Source organism: Rhinolophus hipposideros (genome assembly GCF_964194185.1).
Source record: "Rhinolophus hipposideros genome assembly, chromosome: 12".
NCBI classification, from domain to species: Eukaryota; Metazoa; Chordata; class Mammalia; order Chiroptera; family Rhinolophidae; genus Rhinolophus; species Rhinolophus hipposideros.
In genome coordinates this window covers 46099018-46123976 of record NC_138058.1, presented here as the reverse complement: position 1 = coordinate 46123976, position 24959 = coordinate 46099018, and the positions used below count along the sequence as shown (strand labels likewise).

Below are 24959 nucleotides of genomic sequence, written 5' to 3'. Positions count from 1 at the left end.
ATTTCCCTCTTCTTTATCTTCTTACATTATAAAGAAGTCTATCTACAAAGTTGATAATCAAGTAAATGATGTTGACTGACTGCATAAGCAACCATGTTATTCCTAAAACAAGAGAATCCATTCCGTTATAATAAAAGTTCACAATATTTAAATAAAACAATTAATCATGAGTGCCACTAAATTATACTTACCAAATTCAAAGTCCCAGCTCGAAAAAAACTAAGACAAATAACCAGAGACACCATAGGATATAGGAAGCAAACAAATTTACTTTAGCTGATAAATTATCTGAACAATGTATGTCAGAGCCCAAAAACTAGACTCTGACATACTTAGACCTCTTTAAACAAGTTCCTAAATCAGTCAGGTTATAATGCTTCTGGTTCTAACTTCAACTTGGAGGAGAAAGAAATGCCTCAGAGAAATACCAAAGAGCTGTCACAAAAGGGAGCATGTTCTCCTGGTTGCTACAGCTCAGCTCAGTCCAGACCGTGCAGAGCTGGCTGTTGGGCAGAAGACCGCCGGGAAGAAACCAGGAGAGCAAGAAAAGTCCGCAGGAAGCAGACAGGATAATCTTCCGTTTTTCCCTTCACCCGCTTTTTGGAACTTTATGTTTATGCAGGTCATTCTTCCTCAAATGAGTGCTTTTAGATACTGATCGGAAAGGATGGAGTTAATTGGGATTTCTATGCTATACGTATTTTACTACAAAAAAAAAAAAAAAAAAACAGAGGAAGTTAGTATATGATGGGGTGGCATTTCAAACCAGGGCAGACATGAATCATTTAGTAAACGGCATTAAGACAACCAGCTAATCCCTCTGGAGTCAAACAAGTGTTTCTTACTGCCACACCATGAACAGAAATACATTCCACGTTGACTAATTGTTTTAAACGCACAAAAGCAAACTACAAAAAATAGAGAAGGGTATTTGCATAATTTTGAGTGGAGGTGGGGGAATAAAGGTTTTCCTAGGCATGACTCAAAATCCCGAAAGGCAGAAAGATGAATAGATTGCACTGCCTAAAAATTAAAACACCAAGCGAGCAGTGGGAGCATTTAAAAACCAAACCAATTTACTCTGCAACATCCTCATAGAAAAGTAAATAAATAAATAAATAAAAAATAGTCACAGGACACAATACCTGGTATCGTGGCACTAGTGAGCGTGAAGGGAGTAAGGACTGGGAGTAAGACATCTGCAGCACAGGAACATCTTTAGATGCCCTGCTCCGCCTCACGCTAGAAAGAGCCTCAGAAATCATGCTTGCCACTTTCTTAAATGAGAAAATAGCAGTGAGGTTAAATGATTCACTCCAAGGGGAGAGCTCTGTGGCAGAGGAAGGACTAGAATCCAGAGCCCCCGACACCAAGACGAGGCACGTTTCCCACTCCACACACACTAGGCTAATGACAGGCGGCCGTGCGGGAGGTCCGAGGAAAGTTGCCGCGAGTTCCCGTTAATTCCTTCCCGTAATAGTTATTCAGTGCGTCCTACACGCCAGGCACGACGCTGCAAACGCGGCTGATGCGGCCGTGATCTGAGAGTGAGAAGCGCGTCCTTCCCCATGTCCGAAAACCTGAAGTATAAAAACAATCTGGGCTTACCCGGCCTTTCCTTTGTCTGCCCTACACCCTAAGAACTGCAATTTGACTGAGACGCGCCAGCTGACACGCGGCAGCGAGGAGGGGTTTTCCGGAGGTAGGTGGCACCAGAACAGACCGCAGACAGGAAAATGTCATGAAACTTCTCACTTTAAAAAGGGATGTTAACTTCCCAACTGAGCACTCAGAACTGTTTAAATGGCCCCCAAAAACTGCCGGAGCCCGCACGCCAGGCTCACCGGAGCCCGCCAGAACACCGCCAAAGCGGACGCTTAGCTCACCTTCCCGCCCGGCGAGTCGGAGGGCCGGAGATTCCGCGTGTGTGTCTTCCGGTTCCCGCCGGAAGTTTTTCAAACGCCGGAAGTCCCTCCTCTCTTCTCTCTGACTGGCAGCAAAAGCGCGGAGTTCCCGGAGCAGGGTGGAGCCAAGCCCGACGGAGGCGAGGCTCGAGCGACGGTCCCGTGGGAACGCTGAGGTGGGGCGCGCACTCCACGTCTGCGGACTCGGGTGGCGGTGGGGCCAGGGGCGCTGCAAATGTGGACCCGCCTCCCTGTTTTTCTTTCTCTTGTCTCTCAACCCTCTTGACTCTCGTCATCTAGTCTCTTTTCAAGTCACATAAGCATGTTTCTTTTCATTACCTTGTTTGTCATTTGCCGTAGAAAAATGAAAACCAGTCAAGCGTTCTTCTTTCTAAAGTCAGTTTTTAAATGTCGTTATTGACCGTCACCAGGGTGGTTTTTTAGCGTGGTGTCAGCGTATTCCATTGTTTCCTAAGCCTCGAGAGGAGGGTGGAACTTCAGTCTGACTCAAAGATCCGCATTTTCCGACGGAGGACTGCGGGGAGTCCCCCCCACGGTCATCACTGTGTCCTCTCGTCTCCCGGGCAGCTCGTTGCACTGCCAGGCACACCAATGTGGAAGCCTGGTTCTTTCGGGAACCTCCTGGTACTCTTGGGCCAATCCGCTGTGTCTCTGGACCTGTTTGCACTGCCTTCCGCTCCATTTTACCCCTTACCTGCCAAGGTATCCCGTACAGGTTGGGGGGAGATAGGTACCCACTGAATCGAGGCAAACACACGGGTCCCAGTTACTTACCCTTGGGCGAGAACGGAAGACACCGGCCCCGTTTCATTGTCAGACTCTTGGAAAGTGCTAAGAACCTACGGTCCTGGGTGAGCCCTCCTCCAGTTGCAGCATTTTTGTTTCTCTCCTCACAAAGCACAAAAGTAGCTCCTGCTTTTTATGTCAATGACTTTCAAGTGTCTTACTCCCACTTGCCTGTCGGAAGACCTGCTTTTTTTCATTGATCCCATTTAAAGGCCAAAGAGGCCTCCCCAACAAGTCTTCCCCTTGGCCCTCAATACGTTTTCTCAAAATCAGTTCTCAGCAGAAATGGAAAATGACTTGGTTTTGGGGTGATGTGTTTTTTTACCAAGCATAGTAAACTCTACATTCACAAAAACAGCCCCAAAAATTAGATCGTAAGATTAGGGAAATAAGGCTGTTGTTAGTCTAGATTAGAAATCAGCAGATCAAAACCCCATGGATTTGTTCTAGAAGATTCTAAAAAGCAGCTTTCTATGCTAATGACTCATGTCCAAAGACCGAGTACTGAATAACCGCGCCAGTTACTGAAATGACCCATGAGTGGGACGTGCTACGTGCAGATTCACCCAACATGAACATGAATTTCACTGGGTCATTTTGTGATGTATAGGAAAATAAGACTTTTTAAATTTAATAAGCCTGTTCTTCTATATCTAAGATCCTTGATAGGTAAGAATCGTTTTCTGACTTTTTTTTTTTTCCCTTCTTCTTAATTTGCAGTGTTATGTCTCTGTTTGCAGTGGTTTCAGAAGTTCTGGAAGTGTCTGCCACAATCACAGTCTCCTCCACAATTTCTAGTTTTGGAAGAATGCTAGAGAACACATTACAGTCCGGGATTATGGAAAGGTAAACCAGGTCATAATGAACAATAGTAATTTACTGTTCATTTACTTTTGATGTTAAATTGTGCTATCCAGGTTTAAGGTAGGGGATAAAAACGGTCAAGGTGAAGCAATATTCTACAAAATCTTTTGACATAAATCCTGCCCCCGGAGGAATTACAAACAAGACTGGGGACTAGACACAGTCACAGGAGACAGAGACACATACAAGACAGTCTAGATTCAAGAGTTAGGTTGCCCAGGGTGGTAGCTACACTACACAGAGAGGATGAGAGTAGGGATTGACCAGTATAGTTTTGGACCTGGATTCCCCTCTCTTGCACCAGGGATATTTGCCTTTCAACTGGGGAAGAAAAAAAACTTTACTAAACTAAATAACCTAGTAAGGGTTTAACATCAGACATCTAGGGAAACGAAAAAACCAGGGGCAGGATCCTCTAAAATTAATATAGGAGGCGACCTCCTTCAAAAGCAAGGAAGACTGTCCAGAAAACATTTCCCTTGGAATTTTGCAAGAGAGCCATTCCCACTAAAAGCTGTCAAGGGACATTTGTAATCACTAAGCATAAAGCAAGCCCCACCACAAAAACTGCCTTTTCTCTCTAGGACCTTGCTCAATCTGTTGTTTACCTTTGGATTTTAAGTGCTGAATTCCAAGAAATTCATGAGGTTAGCCTGGAATAATCTAGACACACACCTTAGACTATATAATAGGGTTTGGGAGTAATGAAAACATATTTTAAATTTGCTTGGAGGTTATTTATTTTGTTGCTTCAAAGCATACAACTCCTCATATGCTATTCATTGGTATGTTACTATTTGTATGTTATCGTCTATGTTTTCAGGTCCTTTCCCTGTGGGTTCTATCTCCCTAGGGAGAATAATAATAATAACTTACATTCATCGATCGCCTACCATGTGCCAGGCACTAAGTTAATGCTTTTACATGTATTTGTGTATTTAACTCACATATCAGCTCAATGAGAGGTTGCTATTATCCTCTTTTTACAAAAGAGAAGACCAAGGTATAGAGAAGTTAAATAACTTATCCAAAGTCACATCAGCTATTAAGCTTCAGATCCGGGATTGAACCCAGTACTCTTAAAGACATCCATATACCACTAAGTCAAAGCAAAGATCTTTCCTTTCTCCTCTTTGGTGGTTAGTGCAAAATTCTGAATCACTAAGACGCGAAGGAACTGTTAAGTTTCTAAATATACTACAGAAAATACTATCTACCCACTTAAAACATAACAAGGCTATTTTCTTTCCCTACGGGCTTCAAACTAATCGAACTTTCCCAGGAACAAAAATTCTCAATATGGATGCAACTGTTTGCACTATATTTTGCACCCACTGAATTGTAAGATACTTGGATCTAAGTCTTGGAAGTATTAGTCATTTTGGTCTCCCCTTCTCCAAATTCTTCCTCTACCCACATACTGCCTAACAATTCTTCACATGTAATAAGTACTCAATAAAATAGTAGACTAACTCCTGGACTGAAGAATGTGCCTGGGGTAAAGAAAAATATTTCTTTGTACTAGAAAAGTAATCTAAAGCTTCTGCCGCATAAAAGGTGGGTTATCATTTTAGAAATCCAGTGCACTTTTGGAAATTCAAACGAATTTTGTCTCTTAGAGCCAACCACCTAGCAAAGGCAAAAGAGTCTGTTTCAGATTAGAAAATGCATATTAGCCCTGCCCATCCACTTTCCCACTGTCAGAAATTCTCATTCCTAAACACTAAAACTCATTGGTTTCAATGAGCTTCTCTCAAAAATTCAGCCAGCAACTTAGAGATTTCCTGCAAAATATAAGAGATTGATAAACGGAGAGGGAATTGCCTCTGTTTCCCAGATGAGAAAGGGGCTTCTTGTTAAGTGAGGTTGAACCAGTGGGTAGATGGATGCCCATACTTGGCCTGTCCTGTTACTTTTTCAGTCTTGCTGAGAGCAGAAGCATAATTCCAAAGTGCTAGTCTAGTGCTGAGTACATTGTTGTGGCCCAGAGTAAATTTGTCGCTCTTATGTGTGAAAGAAAAAAGATTCAAGGAATTCAAATCTTGAGTTTGGAATCAATATTGAATGGTTCTTGAAGAGGCATCTGTTAAGCCTGAGGAAGTTAATTGTACAGACTTTTCAAAGAACTGGATATTAAGGCATCATTGAAAGGGATTACATACATTTAAATTTATTTTACGTGAAGGAAAAGCATGGGACCTGCATATTAAACTAGAATATAATTTCTATCTTCAGTTGAAAACGGAAACTTGCGGTGTTTTTCCCAATTATTTTTTTCTTTTACAAATCCTTGAAGTACTTTGTAATGAATGCAATCCAAAGCAAGATTAAGAAAAAAATTCTAAATCACAGGTAAAATACTTCATCTATTACATGGCTCGCTGTTGCACTCATCACCTGCTTGACAAAGTCACTGGCTGAAAGACACTCAGTTGCATTCATGTGCAGATATATTGCAAAATTTTCTCCTGGTGAGTTTCTCATCTTCAAGTAGCATCCAGGGACCACCTCAAAGGCCTAAAATATTCATTTAAAAGCCTGAGCTCCAAGCATAGAACCTCCAGAGGGCTCATTAGGATCCTAAGGATGGCATGGCTGCTTGGGTTGCAGTGTGGGGGGTTCGGGGGGTGGGGCAGATTTATTTTGTTCATCACCACAGGGAGCGGTGTCTGGAGATTGTACCTCAGAACTAGCACTTTGTAGTAACTTTGGTCTATCGTCCTGCTTAATGAGCTGGAACCATTCTGCGAATGGCTGGCTTGAAACAGTCATCCAGAATGCTTAGTCAGAATTGTAGTACTAGAAGCTCCACACTAACTGGAATTCAAATTGGGGCAAGCACTGTGTGTCAGATCAGTCTACGTCTGTGTGTGTGTGTGTGTGTGTGTGTGTGTGTGTATTAAGTCTGGTTTACAAAGTATAATTTACATAAGAGTAAAACTCAACTTTTTTATTGTGACAGACACATACAGCCATATAACCACCTGCACAATCAAGATATAAAACATTTCCATCACCTAGAAAAAATGCTCCTTTGTAGTCAATCTTCCCCCAACGCCCAGCCCCTGGCAACCACCCATCTTTTTTCTGTCCCAATAATTACACCTTTTCCACATTGTCATACAAACATAATCACACAGTATGTAGCCATTTAAGTCTGGTGTATTGTACTTAATAGAATGTATTTGAGATTAACCCATGTTGTTGCATGTACCATTAGTTTGTTTCTTTTTATAGACGGTTAACATTCCATTGTGCAGATGTACCAGTTTATCTCTTCAGCCATTGACGGACATGTAGGGTTTTTCCCCACTCTTTGTCTATCATTAATAATGCTGTTATAAACATTCATGTACAAATGTTGTGTGGACATGTTTTCATTTCTCTTGGGTAAATAAGTACCTAGGAACAGGATTGCTGAGTTACATGGTAAGTGAGTGTTTACTTTTATAAGAAACTACTAAATTGTTTTCTAAAGTGCTGTACCATTTTGCGTTCCTACCAGCAATGCATGAGACTTCTGGTTGTTCCACATCCTTGCCAGAACTTGATATTGTCATGTTTGTTTGTTTTTTCTTTTTGCCATTTAATTGGTGTTTAGGAATATCTCATTAGGGTTTTAATTTGCATTTCCTTAATGATTAATGTAATGTGTTTATTTGTCACCTATATGTCCTCTTAGGTGAAATGTCTGTTGAAATATTTTGACAATCTTTAAATAGATTTTTTGAAGGTTGAATTATGAGAGTTCTTCATATATTGTGGATACGGGTCCTTTATCAAATATGACATTTAGCTTTAAGAGTTGTAAGTTATCACAGGCAGCTGCCAGCATACTAGCACACAGAAAAATGATTCCTTCTCTGGAATCTTTATCACAGCCAAGTGTCCCTCAAGAGGCTAGCTAACAGATGGTAGCAAAACTACCAACATTTTTACATACATGAATTTTCCTGAAACCAACATCACTGCAAACAGAAAACATGCTTTGTAAAAAAAAAAAAAAAAAAATGACCAGTTTCACAGGGAAAGATGATAAAAGTATAAGCTTAAAATACATGAATGTATCACCTGAAAGGAATGGTTTCAAATTGAAAAAGCTTTAGCAAATGTTGTGGAAAGTTAGCTAAGCCATAACGCTCATACAGCATAAGTAGGTATTTTGTTTAGACTGGATCATGATCTGAATATGAGAAAATCCAAATCACTTACCAAGAAACTTTGGTTAGATCCTGTAATTTAGGGAGTTTAGCAGAAGTAGGTATTGCATATATGATGGCCTCTCATAACTTTCTGCCTTGAGCTTTTGTCAGCTAGGATACCCAGGTCTATAATTCCTATATATTTCAGGCCTGTTTCTAGATATCATTACCTAGTTCTGAAATTTTAATGCACATAAGAATCACCATCAGAGCTTTTTTAAAGATTTGTTTCCCAGCTCCTAGCCTCCGAGATCCCGATTTAATGAATTTAAGGTAGTGTCTACCTGTGTATGAGGGTACCTGGTGATTCTGATGGGGTGTTCCACACATTACAGAAAGACTGGCCTAATTCTTCCTGTACATTTGATTTAGAAAACTTAGAGGACTGAGCTGTAGAACTGTGATATCTAAAGGTAGTGTTTTATGGTGCTGAAACTTAAACTTGCCCTTCTAAAAGGTAGACCAGATATTCATAGTTCCTGCTAGCCACACCAACTACTATGGTATACTTTATTAATTGAAAATAGCTTATACTTACAAATCACTTACCATTTTTAAGATACTGTGCTAAGCTGTCTCTCTCTCTGTCTCTGTCTCTCTGTCTCTTTCTCTCTCTCTCTCTCTCTCTACATATATATATATATATATATATATATATATATATATATATATATATATAAAGTAACACTTTGAGGCAGATAGGTGATACATTTATCCCCATTTTAAGATGATGAAATGGAAACTTAGAGTTTAAGTAATTCACCCAAAATTACAGAACACAATTAAATAAACGTATCACAAACCTCAAGAAGAAAACAAGTTCTATGCAAAATAGTTGTATTTCTACTTCAACTAAACCTTTATGTATTAGTTGTCTATTGCTGCATAACAAATTACCCCAAAAATATTATTTAATGTTGTAAATATTTTACATAATTTCCTGGTAAATAAGCTGGATGCACTGGAGTCAGAGAGACAGAGTCTGGATAAGTAACAGTGCATATTCAAAGGTATATTAAAAATAATGTCTTCAGACATTATTTCATAGTAATCTTGCAGTTATAAGATAAATGAGTTCTAGGGATGTAATATACAACATAATGAGTATAGTTAACAATATTATATTGTGTGTTTGAAAGTTACTAAGAGAGTAGATCTGAAAAGTTCTCATCACAAGGAAATATGTTGTTAGTCGCACGTTAAATAATAAATCTTATTAAAAAGTAAACATATAAAATTAGGTCTCTCCTTATTCTGGGAAGTATTGTATTTTGTACCCCAACACACAAACCACCAAATATTGTTCATTTTATTGCTGGGTCCTTAAGCTTGCTTCCCCTTGCACCAGCCTGCTGGTAAGAGGTAACCAATAAGAGATGCCAACAGGAACTAATGGTAATCACCTTGGAACCTGCTCTTATCCACACCCAACCAGCACTGGCTTGAATCCAATTTCTGTCAACTTGAACAGCTTTGGTCCTGAAAATTCTACCTCTGTTCTGTATTAAACTTTACGAGTTCTTTTTGAATAGGCCCAATAGCTCAGACTGGTTATCAATTATTTTTTGCCACCCAGGATTATTAGGATTGATTTTGCTTACTTGAGATTTAACATTATTTTTTTGCGTATAAAACATTCAGAGTTTGACTACTGGAAGCTAGGAGGGGCAAGGGCTGGGCAGAATCAAAGAAAAAGCAACTATGACAACACCAGTGCTTGAAGCTTAAAAAGGGAGACACGCTGAAAGAGGTAGAGTTTTTCTTATGGAAGAATATCCAGTTATTTCATGATGGCATTTGCACCTCCAAAAAGCACAGATGGCCCCAAAATGCAGACAATAATGAGTACCAGGGCTCCCCTAAACCATAAGCTTTTGAATGAAGAGCTCTGCTTGGAAAATGGTTTGACAAATGGGCTGACTCTCGAAGGAGAAGAATCCTGACAGGCCTGTTCAAACGCAGCTCCCTGTCACAGCAAAAGTTCTGCTATTGAAAGCGTCAAGAACAAATTCTAGCAGAAACTCTGGTTTTACTACCACGCTTCTAGGGGTGTTATCCTTATACATCTTTTCTTTCCTGGACCCCTGAAGCGTTGGTCTTTGTACACAGGTGAGCTGGCATTGGAAAAACTTATCTGAGCTGGATCAGCTCCAGATGCTGAAATGTTTACAGTTTAATTGGTACATCATTTTTCTCCAACTCCCTTTGAGCGGGGAATACGGAAGAAGCACTACGTTCAAATGCTGAGAGAACTTCGTGTTACCAAGCCTAAGCCAGCTCCCCAAAGACAGGTTTGTGATCGCTTATGTTCAACCAGTCACAGGCAATTCTCCAGAGGGAAAGCAGTCTTCTTCACCAGTTTTCCTATCCCCTTCCTCTCGAAGAAAGAAGAATCAGCCGAGGGAGGAAGAACTCCCACCCTGGCAATCCTCTGACAAGCATCCAACTGATATCATCCGCTTCAATTGCCTGGACAGCTGTGACCCCATCGAGGCCATCTGGCACAGAAGAAGGAGAAGACATGAAATGACCCCAGATTCCAGCTGACAGTTACATGATAAAAAAAATAAATTGTAGGACAGATGTAAGCTAAGAAAAGCACAGGCACAGATATCGCTAAGTGCAGAACTCAGCTTTGCTCTGCAGGTTCCAGCTCATCTCGGCTGGCTTCCTTGGTTTTTGGGGCTCCCCACCACCCAGGCAACAACGCAAGTTCTCCTGCAGCACCTTCAGAGATACTCTTGGCCTCAGTCGTTACCCTTCCAGGCTCCAGAGCTGAAACTGATTTAAAAACGTGAAAAGATTTTCTAGAAATTACAAGATGCTCTCTGCATGTTGGAGAATTGGATGTTACTTGGCTCCTGTATTAGAAACTGTCAGTTTAGGTACCTTATTGTGAAGGTGAATTCTACAGTATTTCAGCAAAAGGTATTCATGGCATAAATGTTGATACATTTATAAACTTAGATAAAAATGTGGTGATAGATAGCATGGAGTTGATAAAGGGACATGTGATAGCACCACTGGTAATATTGGGCATGTGGGATAGGGTCCCAGAAGGGTATAGACAGAACGCTTCCAAGGCTGCTTGACCAGTTTAATGATGGGCTGTTTACCATGGTGTCTTAATTTGTTAGGCCTTCCGTAACAAAGTACCACTGTCTTCGTCGATTTGAGCTGCTATAACAAAAATACCATAGATGGGTGGCTTATATACAACAGAGATTTTCTCACAGTTCTGGAGATTATACATTTGAAATGAGGAATTGTGCTTGATATTCAAGCAATGGATGGGCTTTAAAGAGTTATTCAAAAACAGAAAATTTACTTAGCTGCAAAAATGTTAGTCATACATTCTAAACTAAACCACCTACTCGTAACTATTTCAAGGTCCCAGAAGTTACCATTCTAGGATACTTATATACCTAAGTAAAGCAGAATGATAGAGAAAAAAAATACTCAGAGTGGTCTGGGAAGTGTCTATTTTCATTTTTAAATATCATCATCGACAGGAATGAATTAACACTGTTTTAATGACGTGTGTAACTTGCCAGCAATTTACAGTCACTCATTGCAGTTGCCTCCTGGTTCATTTAACAAATACCATGTATGAACTATTATAGTAACATACAGAAATCAGTTGCATTTCTATATGCTAACAATGAAATATTTAAAACAGAAATAAATAAAGGAAGTCTCTTACAACCTATAAAGGAATGGACAGACCTTTATGTGAGTCCAGCAGACAAAACAAAACAAACAAAAAAAAAAGGTAGAGTTTGGTCATTTTCGAACAGTAATAAGTGTCCTATATGAGGAGAGGACCCTTAAGAAGAGTAACCGCAGGATCCCAGCTGACATGTGATGGCACTGTCAGAAATTTTGTTGCATAGGTTCCCACATAGGAACAAAGGATGTCTCCTTAGGGACATCCAAAGGCATTCTCCCCCCACCCCCATCCTCACTCTGTTACATAGTATCCTGTTTTAGGATACGTGATTGCAACTCAGAGTGGACCACAGCTGAGCTAATAGTGTAAATGGATTTAAAGAGTTGTTCTCACTACATCAAACTACAAGCTATTGGAGTTCGGAATCTCTGACCTCGCTGAAGCTGAGCAATGAGATGACAGCTAACTTCCTGGTGGGACAAGGATTTTCGCCATGACATCATTTACCTCTGCACTAGCTTCTAGAGTTTTCATTGTACTTTCATATACCTTCTTTTGTTTTGAGATCCACTGAGTAGATGGCAGGAATGACTCCCCTCTTCTGTACATATGAGGCCACTCAAGCTTACTGTCATTAAGTGATTCACTCCAGGTCACACAGCTGGTAACTTGTCAAGCAGGGACTTAGAACTGGATTCGGTCCATGTTCTCAGAGAAATGTCACAAGTTGAACTGCTGGTATATAGATCCTGCTGGGCAGTGACCAGAGGAGGTTTTGGTAAATTTCAAAGCTAACTAGAGCAAACAAACCAGTGAAGGAGAGACTAGTCTTAACGCGCATTCCCAGAACAGCTTTCCGGAGATAGCTTTCCAACTGCGCCTTCTGAACCAAGCTTACTAGCTCAAGTAACAAGTGTGTGGTTGCTCGATCTCCTAAGAGATAGGAGGCAGTAAGGAGGAAGCAAGATTTTCCCAAACTATGGGTGCAAGAGAGAAATTGGTGATAATAACCAAGAAATTGGGAGTTTAAAACCATATACTCCGTATGGCAAGCTTAATTCTTTTCTCTTAAAAGTTTAGCTGGTGCTCCTGGGAAAACTCTTACAAGGATGGGGGAAAAGGAGACTCTGGCTCTGTTCCTAGTGATGTTACCCCGAAAGCCACTGGCCCGGTTCAAACAGGGTGAGCATATCTTTTCCAGGGTAGTATGTCCTGCAGGCTGAGGGACTGTGGACTGGAAGCACCGGGAACTAGAATAGAAAAAGTCCACAGCACAGCCACCTTTTTCAAATAGACTTTTGGCTCACACCTGTACTGGTTGCCAGACCTGGGTTGAAACAGGCTTGGGGGCCTGTCTTTTCATGTAAAGAGTAGACAACTACTCTTCATTTCCAAGTGACCTGTGGTCCCAGAGTAAGTGAGCAGCTCAGGTGTCCAGTGAGCCATGTTAAAGCTCTGTGTCATTTCATATTCACACTGGCATTTCTCCTTAACAATTAGCCCAGACCCATTTCATCAGAGGGTGTGATTGCTCCTTTCCAGGGACTCTAGAGGCATTCTGCTGCCTATGGGGAAAGAGCAACAGAGAAGCATGAATCCAGTGCTTCCTTCATTCATCCCTGCGCCTTCAAGCTTGAGCCTTTTCTGACTTCCACAGGGAGGGAGCGATTTCTTGTGTAGAAAACATGGGCTTTGGAGCCAAATAGACCACCTTGAATCCTGTTTCTATCACTTATAAACTGTGTGATCATGGGCACATGACACCCCCTCTGAACCTCAGTTTCCCTATATATAAAATGGGAACAATACTACTTTTATTTCTGGTAATTTCTGTGAGAATTGAATGAGACTGTATGTAAAATCAGTTGATCATGAATTATACACTTTAAAATTATTAAAATGGTGAATTTTATGTTATGTGAACTTTATATTAATAAAGCAATCTATCTTAAAAAATCAATTGACCGGAGTCGGCCGGGTGGCTCAGGTGATTAGAGCTCTATGCTCCTAACTCCGAAGGCTGCAGGTTCGATTTCCACATGGGCCAGTGGGTTCTCAACCACAACGTTGCCAGTTCAACTCCTCGAGTCCCGCAAAGGATTGTGGGCTCTGCTCTCTGCAACTAAGATTGAACATAGCATCTTGATCTGAGCTGCCACTGAGCTCCTGGATGGCTCAGTTGGTTGGAGTGCGTCCTCTCAACCACCAAGTTGCCAGTTCGATTCCTTGACTCCCACAAGGGATGGTGGGCAGCGCTCCCTGCAACTAAGATTGAACACAGCACCTTGAGCTGAGCTGCTGCGGAGCTCAGTTGGTGGAGCGCGTCCTCCCAAACACAAGGTTGTCGGTTCAACTCCCGCGGGGGATGGTGGGCTGCGCCCCCCTACAACTAGCAATGGGACCTGGAGCTGAGCTGAGCCCTCCACAACTAAGACTGAAAAGACAACAACTTGAAGCTGAATGGCACCCTCCACAACTAAGATTGAAAGGACAACAACTTGACTTGGAAAAAAGTCCTGGAAGTACACAGTGTTCCTCAATAAAGTCCTGTTCCCCTTCCCCAATAAAATTTTTTAAAAACTCAATTGATCATATTTGTGAGGACCTATTTCTGGACTCTCTTATTTTGTTACTTAATCTTTGTGTCTAAATTTTCACAATATCACATTGTCTTGGTTACTTAGCGTTAAATTAAGTTTTAAAATCGAGAAATGTTAGTCCTCTAGCTCTGCTTTTCTTTTTCAAAATTATTTTGGCTATTCTATGTCCTTTGCCTTTCCATTATAGTTTAGGCTCAGCAGCTTGCCTATATGTACAAAAAATCCTGCTGGGACTGTGATTGTTATTGTACTAAATACATAAAATCAAGTTGGGCCCACTAGGCTTGCCAGATAACATATAGGACATCCAGTTAAATTGGAATTTAAGGTAAAAAAAATGAATTAATATTTAGCACAATTAACACCCCAAATATTGCATGGGATTTAATTTATTAAAAATTATTCATTGTTGCTCTGAAATTCAAATATAGCTTGGCATCTGTAATGTCTTTTTCTAAATCTGGCAGGGACTGCTCTGTGAAAACTGCATTTTGACATTTCCTCTGGAGGGAAAAAGATTACTCTTTACCTGCAGGTCATAGATTCAAAGTCAGGCTGAGTCAGAAATGGCTGATTTCCCTGAAATCTCCAGGCTGATTTAAATGCAGATATCTTGGTCTTTCTTCTCTAACTTCTTGCCAACTCCTTTTCAGCCATATCTGAATAGCCAATCATTCTTTTAAGGAGACATTCTGAGTTCTGAACAGAAAAGAACGTTTTTTTCCTGGTGCTGTGAATCCTTAATATTTTTGAAATAGTGAGTGGATATATTTAGCTATTTAGGTATTTGCCTTATGACAAGGTAGGTGTCTTTTGAAAGAATGTTGAAAAAAAGTGATCCAGTTGCAGTTCATTCCAATGCCTTCTCCCATAGCCTCTCGCATTTCAGAAGTATCAGGATAGCACATGCAGAAGTGACAAACTTTTTTTGCATCTTCGAAGCCAAATGCCCCCAACTAGTTATGTTGCATGTAGCAGAGGAGTATGCATGGTTAGGATTGTATTGTTCTGCTATTGATAGGAGGTTATCTGTTTCTCAGTGGCTGGGTCCTCCCTGCTTCTCCAGCTTCAGGAGTGAATTTCTGATCAGATTGAGGCTCTAAGCCAATTGTCTGTGATTAGTTGAGGAAGGAGTATGTGACATGAAACTATACAGTAAGGTGGGAGTCGGGGCGTGGGGGACCTTTCTGGGAAGAAAATGTGAAACAGTTCCTTGGTAATGCCTGAAGTGCTACTATTAGGATTGTTTTTCCTTTTGAATTAATCATTGCCCTTTTCTTTTTGGTCTGTGTGATATTTATAATGTAAATGTCCCTGGAAGGAGTAATACCTGGACTCACATTGTCATGAATTAGTTGATCAGCTCTCTAAAAGGATTGAAGTAGTGTAGTGGGTTGCATGGAGCCCCCACCCACCACCAAAGATATGTCCATGTCCTAATCTCTGGAACCTAATCCTTGGAATTTACGACTGTTACCTTATTTGGAAAAAGGGTCCTTGCAGATATAATTAAGTAAAGATCTTGAGATAAAGAGATCACCTGGATTATCTAGGTGAGTCCTAGATTCAATGACAAGTATTTTTAAGTGAAGCAGAGGGAGACTGAAACAGGCACAGAGGAAAAGATGATGTGAAGACAGAGGCAGTGATTGGAGTGATGAGGCGACAAGCCAAGGACAAAGAATGCTGGCAACACTTAGAAGCTGCAAGAGGCAGGAAGGATTCTCCCCAATGGACTCTAGAGGCAGCTAAAGCCCGAGTGACACCTTGGTTTCAGACTGCTGGCCTCCAGAACTGGGACAATAAAGTTTCTGGTGCCTTAAAACCTTCAGTTTATGGTAATTTGTCATAGCAGCCACAGGAAACTAAGACACATGGCATGGGCTTCCTGAGTGTTTAAATGAAACTAAGACCCAGAAAAGGAAGTCTTTGTGTCATGACAAGGAGTTCCCTAACTCTGCAAGGGTTAACCTCTCTTCAGAGCCCCAGCCTTGACCTTGCGGGGCCAGTTAGCTTGTGCCTTGCTCTATACTCAGAGACGAATTTGTAACTCCTTTGAGCCACACACTGCATCCCAATGCTGGCTACAGATGTTGCTCCTCACCTTGGCCATTTGTCTTTGATGTGTACCCTGGGACACAAGAGGAAACAGTATGATGGGTTGTTCAGTCCAAGTATTCTCATTCCTGGGGGGGGGGTACCACTCAGAGGGCCCTATCTCTCTATGAGCCTACAAGTTTCCATAAGAGGAAGGACACACTTGATAGATTCACTCCCCCAGGGACTATGACTCTGCCCAAGGAACTGATACAGCTGGAGACTAGCAAAGAGCTAGGAATACAAGTTTGGGGCAAAGGAACTAATGTGTGTTGTGCAAGTACTGTGAGCTGGCCTTGTGGTAGGTATTTACATACACAATCTCATTCAATTCTCACAGAAATTACCAGAAATAAAAGTAGTATTGTTCCCATTTTATATATAGGGAAACTGAGGTTCAGAGGGGGTGTCATGTGCCCATGATCACACAGTTTATAAGTGATAGAAACAGGATTCAAGGTGGTCTATTTGGCTCCAAAGCCCATGTTTTCTACACAAGAAATCGCTCCCTCCCTGTGGAAGTCAGAAAAGGCTCAAGCTTGAAGGCGCAGGGATGAATGAAGGAAGCACTGGATTCATGCTTCTCTGTTGCTCTTTCCCCATAGGCAGCAGAATGCCTCTAGAGTCCCTGGAAAGGAGCAATCACACCCTCTGATGAAATGGGTCTGGGCTAATTGTTAAGGAGAAATGCCAGTGTGAATATGAAATGACACAGAGCTTTAACATGGCTCACTGGACACCTGAGCTGCTCACTTACTCTGGGACCACAGGTCACTTGGAAATGAAGAGTAGTTGTCTACTCTTTACATGAAAAGACAGGCCCCCAAGCCTGTTTCAACCCAGGTCTGGCAACCAGTACAGGTGTGAGCCAAAAGTCTATTTGAAAAAGGTGGCTGTGCTGTGGACTTTTTCTATTCTAGTTCCCGGTGCTTCCAGTCCACAGTCCCTCAGCCTGCAGGACATACTACCCTGGAAAAGATATGCTCACCCTGTTTGAACCGGGCCAGTGGCTTTCGGGGTAACATCACTAGGAACAGAGCCAGAGTCTCCTTTTCCCCCATCCTTGTAAGAGTTTTCCCAGGAGCACCAGCTAAACTTTTAAGAGAAAAGAATTAAGCTTGCCATACGGAGTATATGGTTTTAAACTCCCAATTTCTTGGTTATTATCACCAATTTCTCTCTTGCACCCATAGTTTGGGAAAATCTTGCTTCCTCCTTACTGCCTCCTATCTCTTAGGAGATCGAGCAACCACACACTTGTTACTTGAGCTAGTAAGCTTGGTTCAGAAGGCGCAGTTGGAAAGCTATCTCCGGAAAGCTGTTCTGGGAATGCGCGTTAAGACTAGTCTCTCCTTCACTGGTTTGTTTGCTCTAGTTAGCTTTGAAATTTACCAAAACCTCCTCTGGTCACTGCCCAGCAGGATCTATATACCAGCAGTTCAACTTGTGACATTTCTCTGAGAACATGGACCGAATCCAGTTCTAAGTCCCTGCTTGACAAGTTACCAGCTGTGTGACCTGGAGTGAATCACTTAATGACAGTAAGCTTGAGTGGCCTCATATGTACAGAAGAGGGGAGTCATTCCTGCCATCTACTCAGTGGATCTCAAAACAAAAGAAGGTATATGAAAGTACAATGAAAACTCTAGAAGCTAGTGCAGAGGTAAATGATGTCATGGCGAAAATCCTTGTCCCACCAGGAAGTTAGCTGTCATCTCATTGCTCAGCTTCAGCGAGGTCAGAGATTCCGAACTCCAATAGCTTGTAGTTTGATGTAGTGAGAACAACTCTTTAAATCCATTTACACTATTAGCTCAGCTGTGGTCCACTCTGAGTTGCAATCACGTATCCTAAAACAGGATACTATGTAACAGAGTGAGGATGGGGGTGGGGGGAGAATGCCTTTGGATGTCCCTAAGGAGACATCCTTTGTTCCTATGTGGGAACCTATGCAACAAAATTTCTGACAGTGCCATCACATGTCAGCTGGGATCCTGCGGTTACTCTTCTTAAGGGTCCTCTCCTCATATAGGACACTTATTACTTATACTTAATCAAGGCCAAAAGAAGTATGAAGCAACCACACCAGTGGATTTTCTCCTGGGAAATATCTCTGATGCCAGTCTCACCCCAGGCCCACTCAGCCCGGTTTAATTTGGCCTGTTTTTCTTTAGACAGTTTCTAAGTTCAGAGTTTTCTGTGAGAGACAGAATAGAAATATTGTTACATAAGCAAGTTAAAACAAAATCAGTATGAATGAAAATATATGTATCCTGTTTTATAGTGTGTGCCCATGAGCCCAGCTTCTGATGGATAGACCTATGGCTATTAGGAGATCTCTCCTAATTTTTGCAGGATGCCTGAGATTGCAAAACAAACAAATGGTGGGCTCTGGACCTAGATACACCACTTGTGTCTGAGTCCAGGCTCTGCCACCTACAAGCAGTGAGACCCTGGGTATATTGCTTAGCTTTTCTTTATCTCAGTTCTTTCATCTATAGACAGCACCCTAATTGTTTGTGCTACCAAGAGATTAAAAAAAAAAAAAGTCACTTGCAATTATCGTATGACATAGTACTTTTTTTTTCATCACGCATTATAAAATGTTGAAATGTGACTGTAAAAAAAATGTGTCTTAGAACTGGGGAAATATGGTCATGCCTACTTCACTGGGTTGTTTTGGTGATTAAAAGAATTGTGAAATGTCACTGCCTGACACATAGTTCTCAACGAATAGTTGTTAGCTTTTATTGTTATTGTTACTACTACTACTATTACTGTTTTAAAGAAATGAATCTTGGAACTTGCATTGCAATATATTGTAAAATGCCCCTCTCACTGCACCCTGCCTTCTGCATACCTTACCCACTTCACTGTTGAATTTTCATGCTCTGGTGCAGGTGAACGCAGAATGTGTGGATGTCACCAGGGGAAAATGTGGGAAACATTTACCACTTCTCTGTTTCTCTTGCTAGAGAAAAACCACAATGACGCACTACATGTTGTATTGGCTAGGTCAATTCTCGCACTGGCACTGTTCTTGCAAGGTCAGTTCGTGAACTGTTCACAACTCGTGGGAACACTGGTTCCTATGAGATGAAGGAGTCAGGGTGGGAACTTGAACTAATAGAGCACTGTGTGTGTGTGTGTGTGTGTGTGTGTGTGTGTGTGTGTGTGTGTGTCAAGCCTGTGCTGAAGGACAGGACAGGAGGCCTTATCCGGGCTGGCAAGAGCATACACCTGACTTACAGTTACGGGTATGTCACTTGCCAACCATGGAACGTTAGGCAAGTGGTTCAATGGCATTTCTGTCTCAATTTCCTTTAAGACAGAGATAGTTACTGCTTTACAGTCATTGAGTGGGTACACATAAATTAGGCTTCCAGTTGGGTTAACTGGCTGGAAAACTCAACCATGGTTTCAAGAGGAAGTTGGTTAACCACATGATTTGTTTCCTTATTATTTCTATTTTATTCATGTTCCTTGAATTTTTTTCCTGCAGTCCTCTGTCTTATTGTAGGAAGGAGTAGTGTATAGGGGGACACCCCAGACCTGGTCTCAGGGCCATTCTTAGTAGGGTGCTGGTCCCAGAGCAAATCTCTTTGTGTGCCCGAACCCTTCACACCAAAATCCCTTTATCCAGGAGCCACCTTGTTACAAGGCTACTTTGGGGGAGCTATCTCTGCTAGAGATAGAAAGGATCAAAAAGTGAAATGTTCCTTAGGGATTGAGTACAGTATAGAAAGGAATTTCCTGAGAACTTCTGAGTGACAGGTACTATACCTATCCATAATGCAAAATGCATTGTTATTCTACAAGGTAGTTGTTACAAACTGCTTGTTGTTACATCTGAATACACCAGGGTCCATTGAGAGGCAGACAATTTGCCCAAAATCCTAGAACTAAGTCCCTGAGTTTCCAAGCTGGATTCCACCCCACTGTGCTGTGCTCAACTGACAGGCACTGCACTCCAGCCCGATGGGATTACACAGGCGATGGAGGAATGATGCTCATCCTTTCTTCCTTCCTCAGTGGTTGTGGGTTTGGTGGCAAAAAAGTTGAGTGAACCCTTGGCTGATGGCCTGTGTGTTTTGTTTTGTTTTTCAGAAAAGGAAGCCCATTTATCTGCTGGAATGAGAGGAGCAACCTCTGAGGAGGCCCCAATCCCCTCCCACTCCCAATATTTCCCATTCTGGGGTAACGTCTCCAGTGGAGTTCCTAGGCCATTTCTCACAACCCTCACCTCAGCTTCAGGAACTGACGCAGTCTAAATGAAGTTTTCCTCGAGGCTTCCAATATTCCTTTACCTTCACCTTCTAGCTTCTCTAACACCTGGACTGCATCTCCATCTCTTTTTTTTTCCTGATCCCAGAATGGATCTAACTGATAAATGGATGGCCTGTTGCTCTACTGCAGCGATAGGAACAGAATTCTTTCTTCTTTGAGAAGCCTAGTTTTTTAAAAAAAGGACAGCACAGTTTTTTCATGCAGCAGGTATGCATTTGTCTGATTGCATTTGCCCCTGCCCATGGTGGGCATGTAGATAAAGCCAATGGTCGCCTGCCATGCAGTCTGCTCCTTGACCTAAGTAATCCTAGTGTTTCCAGCCAGAGCCCAGGAAGCCCAGGCGGTTAGAACCGCGGGAGGAACCGGGCTGTCGCCAGAGGGCGCTGTCGGCTCGCGGAGCCAGGCGTGGTGGCCGTGGGCCGCGAGCGGCCGTCGCGACGCCACTCAGCTAGCTGCCTGGTGACTGCCGAACTACAGTACCCGGTGGAGTGCGGCGAGCCAACCATCGCCAAGGCGCTCATGTGAGGAAGGAAGGGAGAAACTACCAAGATTTGGGACGTTGTTGTTTCAACGTGCCATCCTTGTGACAAATACTTATACAGCACAAAGTTGTACCTTTTATGTCCAAGATACTGGAGCGTAAAGTATTGAGATGAGTCATACTACATCTCCCAACTTAAAGACTTTTCAGAGAAGTGGCAGAATTAAGACAGGTACCAAATAAGTCCATTGCAGTGCAGGCAGAGGTCAGGGCTGTAAGCAGAAAGGAGGAGGTAGGGCCAGGAGAGTTCAGGGAGGAGGCCCCACAGCTTCAGCTAAGGGAATAAGGAACGGGCCCACGGAGGATTAGCGTCTTCAAGGAGAGAAGGATGTGCCACCCTGCATCACGTATTGGTTGCAGCAGATGTTCTGGTTATACCTACATGACTGTTATCTGTGACAAAAGGCACTATTCCCTGCCCTGGAGCGTCATCTCCTTCATCCTGAAAGGTAAGTTAGAAATAGAAATGGATTAATCCAATGTCCAGAATGTCTTAGAGATATATAACCTAATCTGAACAGTCAGATCAGTCATTTTGCTAATTGATAAGGTCCACAGGGAGCCTGCAGAAACAGCTGTTACACTTGGTACAGGTATTATAAAACCATATGCCAAAAATATATCTAATTGGTGTTAGCAGAGAAGATGCAAAAAAAAAAAAAGAGAGAAATTGAGAAACAAAAACGTTTTTTGGTTTTAAAGACATATACCACCAAAACTCTTGTCAATAACATAGTCCCCTGAGAATTATAATTATAAGTCTATAATATTGTACTGCACTGAGGCTGGAACCAACAAATTAAAACAAACCCGGATCTTGGACATACAAGGAATTAAAATGTAATTAGAGTTATTACTGTTAGATTGTATTGCATTGGTTTCAGCATGGCATATGTGTAAAAAATTAGTAAAACTAGGAAGTGAGAGAGTTAGTTTTAGACCTGTAATTAGTGTTTTGGTTATTTAAAAAAATTTTTTCTTGTGTGGCAAATCAGTTAACTTCTCTAGGGTTCAGTTTCCTCATTTAATGGAGGAATTTAACAATAATAAAGAATATAGACCAGGCGATTTCTCAAATCCTACAGAGTGTAACAAACAGGTCTTACTTAGTTCAGTTGTGTCTGCATGGCTCCTTAATGCTAACTTGGTTCTGAAATTGCTTGAAGGACCTGCATATCCTGTGAGGTTGGACAAATTGAGGGAAGGGGAGAAGGAGCTAGTTCTGATAGCAGGCTGGATTCTCCATGTCATCTGAAGTCTTCTGCATGCAGTGGCCCAAACCACTGATTGTGACCTCTGCAACATGTAAATTACTACAGCACTTTCTGATGGTGACATTTATCTATCATTTACTCAGTGCTACCTTGAGTTATTTTTCTGCACCACATATTTGAGGATAGGGTTTACGGCAGTCTTCAGTGCTACTCACCAAATATTCCAGGCTCCTCACCCCTGTGGATGGGAAAATTTCCCAGCCCTCTTGTGGCTGGGGGAGGGAGGCCACATGACTGGTTCTAGCCAACAACTAGTAAGCAGAAGTGATGGTTAGCACTTCCTGTGGACTATTTAATTACCTGAGTAAGACCCTTAAGAGGTTCCTTTGTTCTCTGCCTGTGACAGGCTGTGTTCCAGAGAGTGACTTTTCTGTTGGCCTGGATGCAGGAGTGGGAATGCTGCCGATGTGGAGCAGAGCTGCCAGCAGACCCACTATGGACTTACAGCACACTTGAGAATAGTCTCTGTTATTTTAAGACCTTGGGATTTGGGCACTGTTACTACAGAAGCACGTTCTGGCCCATCCCGACTAATAAAGGGTCATTGTGTGTATCTTCTTTGTTTCCCCAGTGCTCCAAATGACATGGCACTCAATACCAACAGCTAAATAAATGACTGACTGGATTGCTCTACTTGTCTCCCTCACTGGAGTAGGAATCATCCCTAGATCTATCTGTCCTCCTCAAGGTCCTGGACATAGCAGGTGTTAGTAAAGACCCATGGATTGATTTATGTACTTAAAAGTCCCAAGACGAAGCCCAACATCCAACATCAGAACCGGAGACAATGTGTTATGCGCTGTTGTTTTCTATATGGTACCTGAGAGAGTGGGGCTCAGGGTCGAGGGAGCCGAGGAAGGAGGGGCCTTAGGCCATGTCCTGCCTGCACGCCTCTTGAAGCTCTACGGTGTTGCACCTGGTCCCTCCACCTCCTGGCAGGTGTAAGGGAAGTTTGGGCTCTGGGTCATTGCAACAGAGTTCAGAGAAGAGATGGGGCCAAAATAAGACAGGGCAGGCATACGTGAGCCAACAACAAGAGGGTGGGCCTGGGGACCTGGGGTGGGGTTAGAAGTGGGGCTGGGATTCAGATGGGGGCTAGGCTGGGGCAGGGCTACACCGACAAAATTCTGAAAGGTCTTCGTGCCCTTGTGTAGCTCTGCATTCCATCCATGGCCCAGGTGGTTGAATTCTGTTCCACCGAGCACATGTGGAATGTATGACGGGTCTTGACCAGGCAGACCTTTGCAGAAGCCATGAACATTCTACAAATGGCAACAATCAGCACAGCAACAGGACATGAATATTAACATGCTCATCTAATGTTCTGATGCCCCCTCCCTACTTCTTTAGCCCATCTCAACAATATCCATAGACTTTCATTTTTGATCAGATGGAGTGTAAATCACCTTCAGACTTGGGTCTCCTGTCTAACAGATTTATTTAGAAATCAGGATGTAATAAGGGCAGGAAATCAGCAATGTTTGCATGTAGAGTACCAGCATTCTCTTTTTATTTAAATGTTCATCCAATACAAAATAGGCAGTTTGGCCAAGTTTTCCGGTTCCCCTACCTCCCCTCTGCCCCAGACAGAAAGACTTGTTATTGAAAGAGAGGTCACACTGGTATTGGTTGTACCTGAGAATTGAGAATTGCAGTCTGATTTCGCACATGTGTAACTAACAGTTTGCTAACAAGCAGATGCTGCCTGCCTGTGACCTTACTCAGGTTGCAAGGAAATGGCATTGGAAGTTTGTAGGTTATGGGTTTTAAGAATGCCCACTCATGGAAATGGCAACAGATTCTATTTAATATACTTGGGGGGGAGGGAGTCTTACCTGGGAAGGGAGGATATGATATGCAAAAAGTAAGTTCAGCGTGTCCATAGATGTAAACTTATTTCCCGTTTAACAAACTAAAGAGGAAGGATTTTGGCCAATATTTTTCAATCTTCTGCATGGTAAGGTAAGTCTCAGATTTATGTTAGAGATTATAGCTTCATGAAATATTTGCTTTTCCAGACTTCCCAACAGGGCCAGGGTTAGGGAGAGTCAAATGAACCACTCATTTTGGGTACAACATTTCAGGGGTGTCCATAAACTCAGTAACATAAATAATATTTTAATGCAATATTTAAAAATTATTTAAAATTTGGGTATGTTCATGCTGGATTTTTACATTTTGTTTTTTTCAAAATACTGCATTAAGATATTATTTGTCTTGATTACTGAGTTTATTGGTACCCTTTAAATTCTGCCCCTTTGTCAGGTATCTCACTCATCTCACTATAGTGCTGGCTCACTTTCCAAAAGCATTTTCAGAAGATCAAGCCCTATTCGCCATTGCCTTCCATCACTTGCCCGGTAAAGGGGTGGGGGGGGGGAAGTTTAAGGACAGAAAGGTGGAAGTAAAAAGCAAGCAGGAAAAAGTTCTGATGATGAAATAAATAAAAATGAAACAGCAGTGAGATATCCCACTTGTGCTTTGTCAAACCGACATTCTCAAATACAAGCCCCAGCTGGTGGGAGTGGTCTAATAAGGACATAACTTTTATAGCCTGACTTTTTATGTGACCCGTCTCAATTTATGTGAACCACCTACATTTTAGCACTTTCTTTGCCCACCTGCCCCATTCAACAGGTTGAGAGTAGGCTGCCAGAAATTACTTGGAAGCTCCGGAGAGCAGCGACTACCTTAGGAGACAGACGACCTGCCA

The 24959-nt window shown here is 42.1% G+C and overlaps 1 protein-coding gene, 1 long non-coding RNA gene and 1 pseudogene across 8 annotated transcripts in view; 2 read left to right on the top strand and 1 right to left on the bottom strand.

Moving 5' to 3' along the window:
• SRBD1 (S1 RNA binding domain 1) overlaps positions 1-2826 on the bottom strand; it is a 179713-nt gene extending 176887 nt beyond the window's left edge. For 2 of the 6 annotated variants that reach the window (XM_081069689.1, XM_081069692.1), the window contains exon 1: positions 1887-2826. Coding sequence is in view for 2 of the 6 variants with exons in the window: in XM_081069688.1 (XP_080925814.1) it covers positions 1146-1265 (120 nt within the window). In the remaining 4 variants the exon portion in view is untranslated. Of the gene's footprint in view, positions 1-1145 lie in introns of all 6 variants that reach the window. The other 4 variants (XM_081069688.1, XM_081069691.1, XM_081069690.1 and 1 more) reach the window with 3 other exon arrangements.
• LOC308506336 lies at positions 1982-22876 on the top strand. Its single transcript, XR_013994691.1, has 4 exons — positions 1982-2080; positions 3432-3557; positions 20252-21421; positions 22593-22876. It is a non-coding gene; the product is annotated as an uncharacterized lncRNA (long non-coding RNA).
• Positions 9565-10567, top strand: LOC308505662 (F-box only protein 16-like; annotated as a pseudogene). The gene has a single exon. The product of its transcript is annotated as an F-box only protein 16-like (transcript).
• Positions 22877-24959: the final 2083 nt, after the last annotated feature.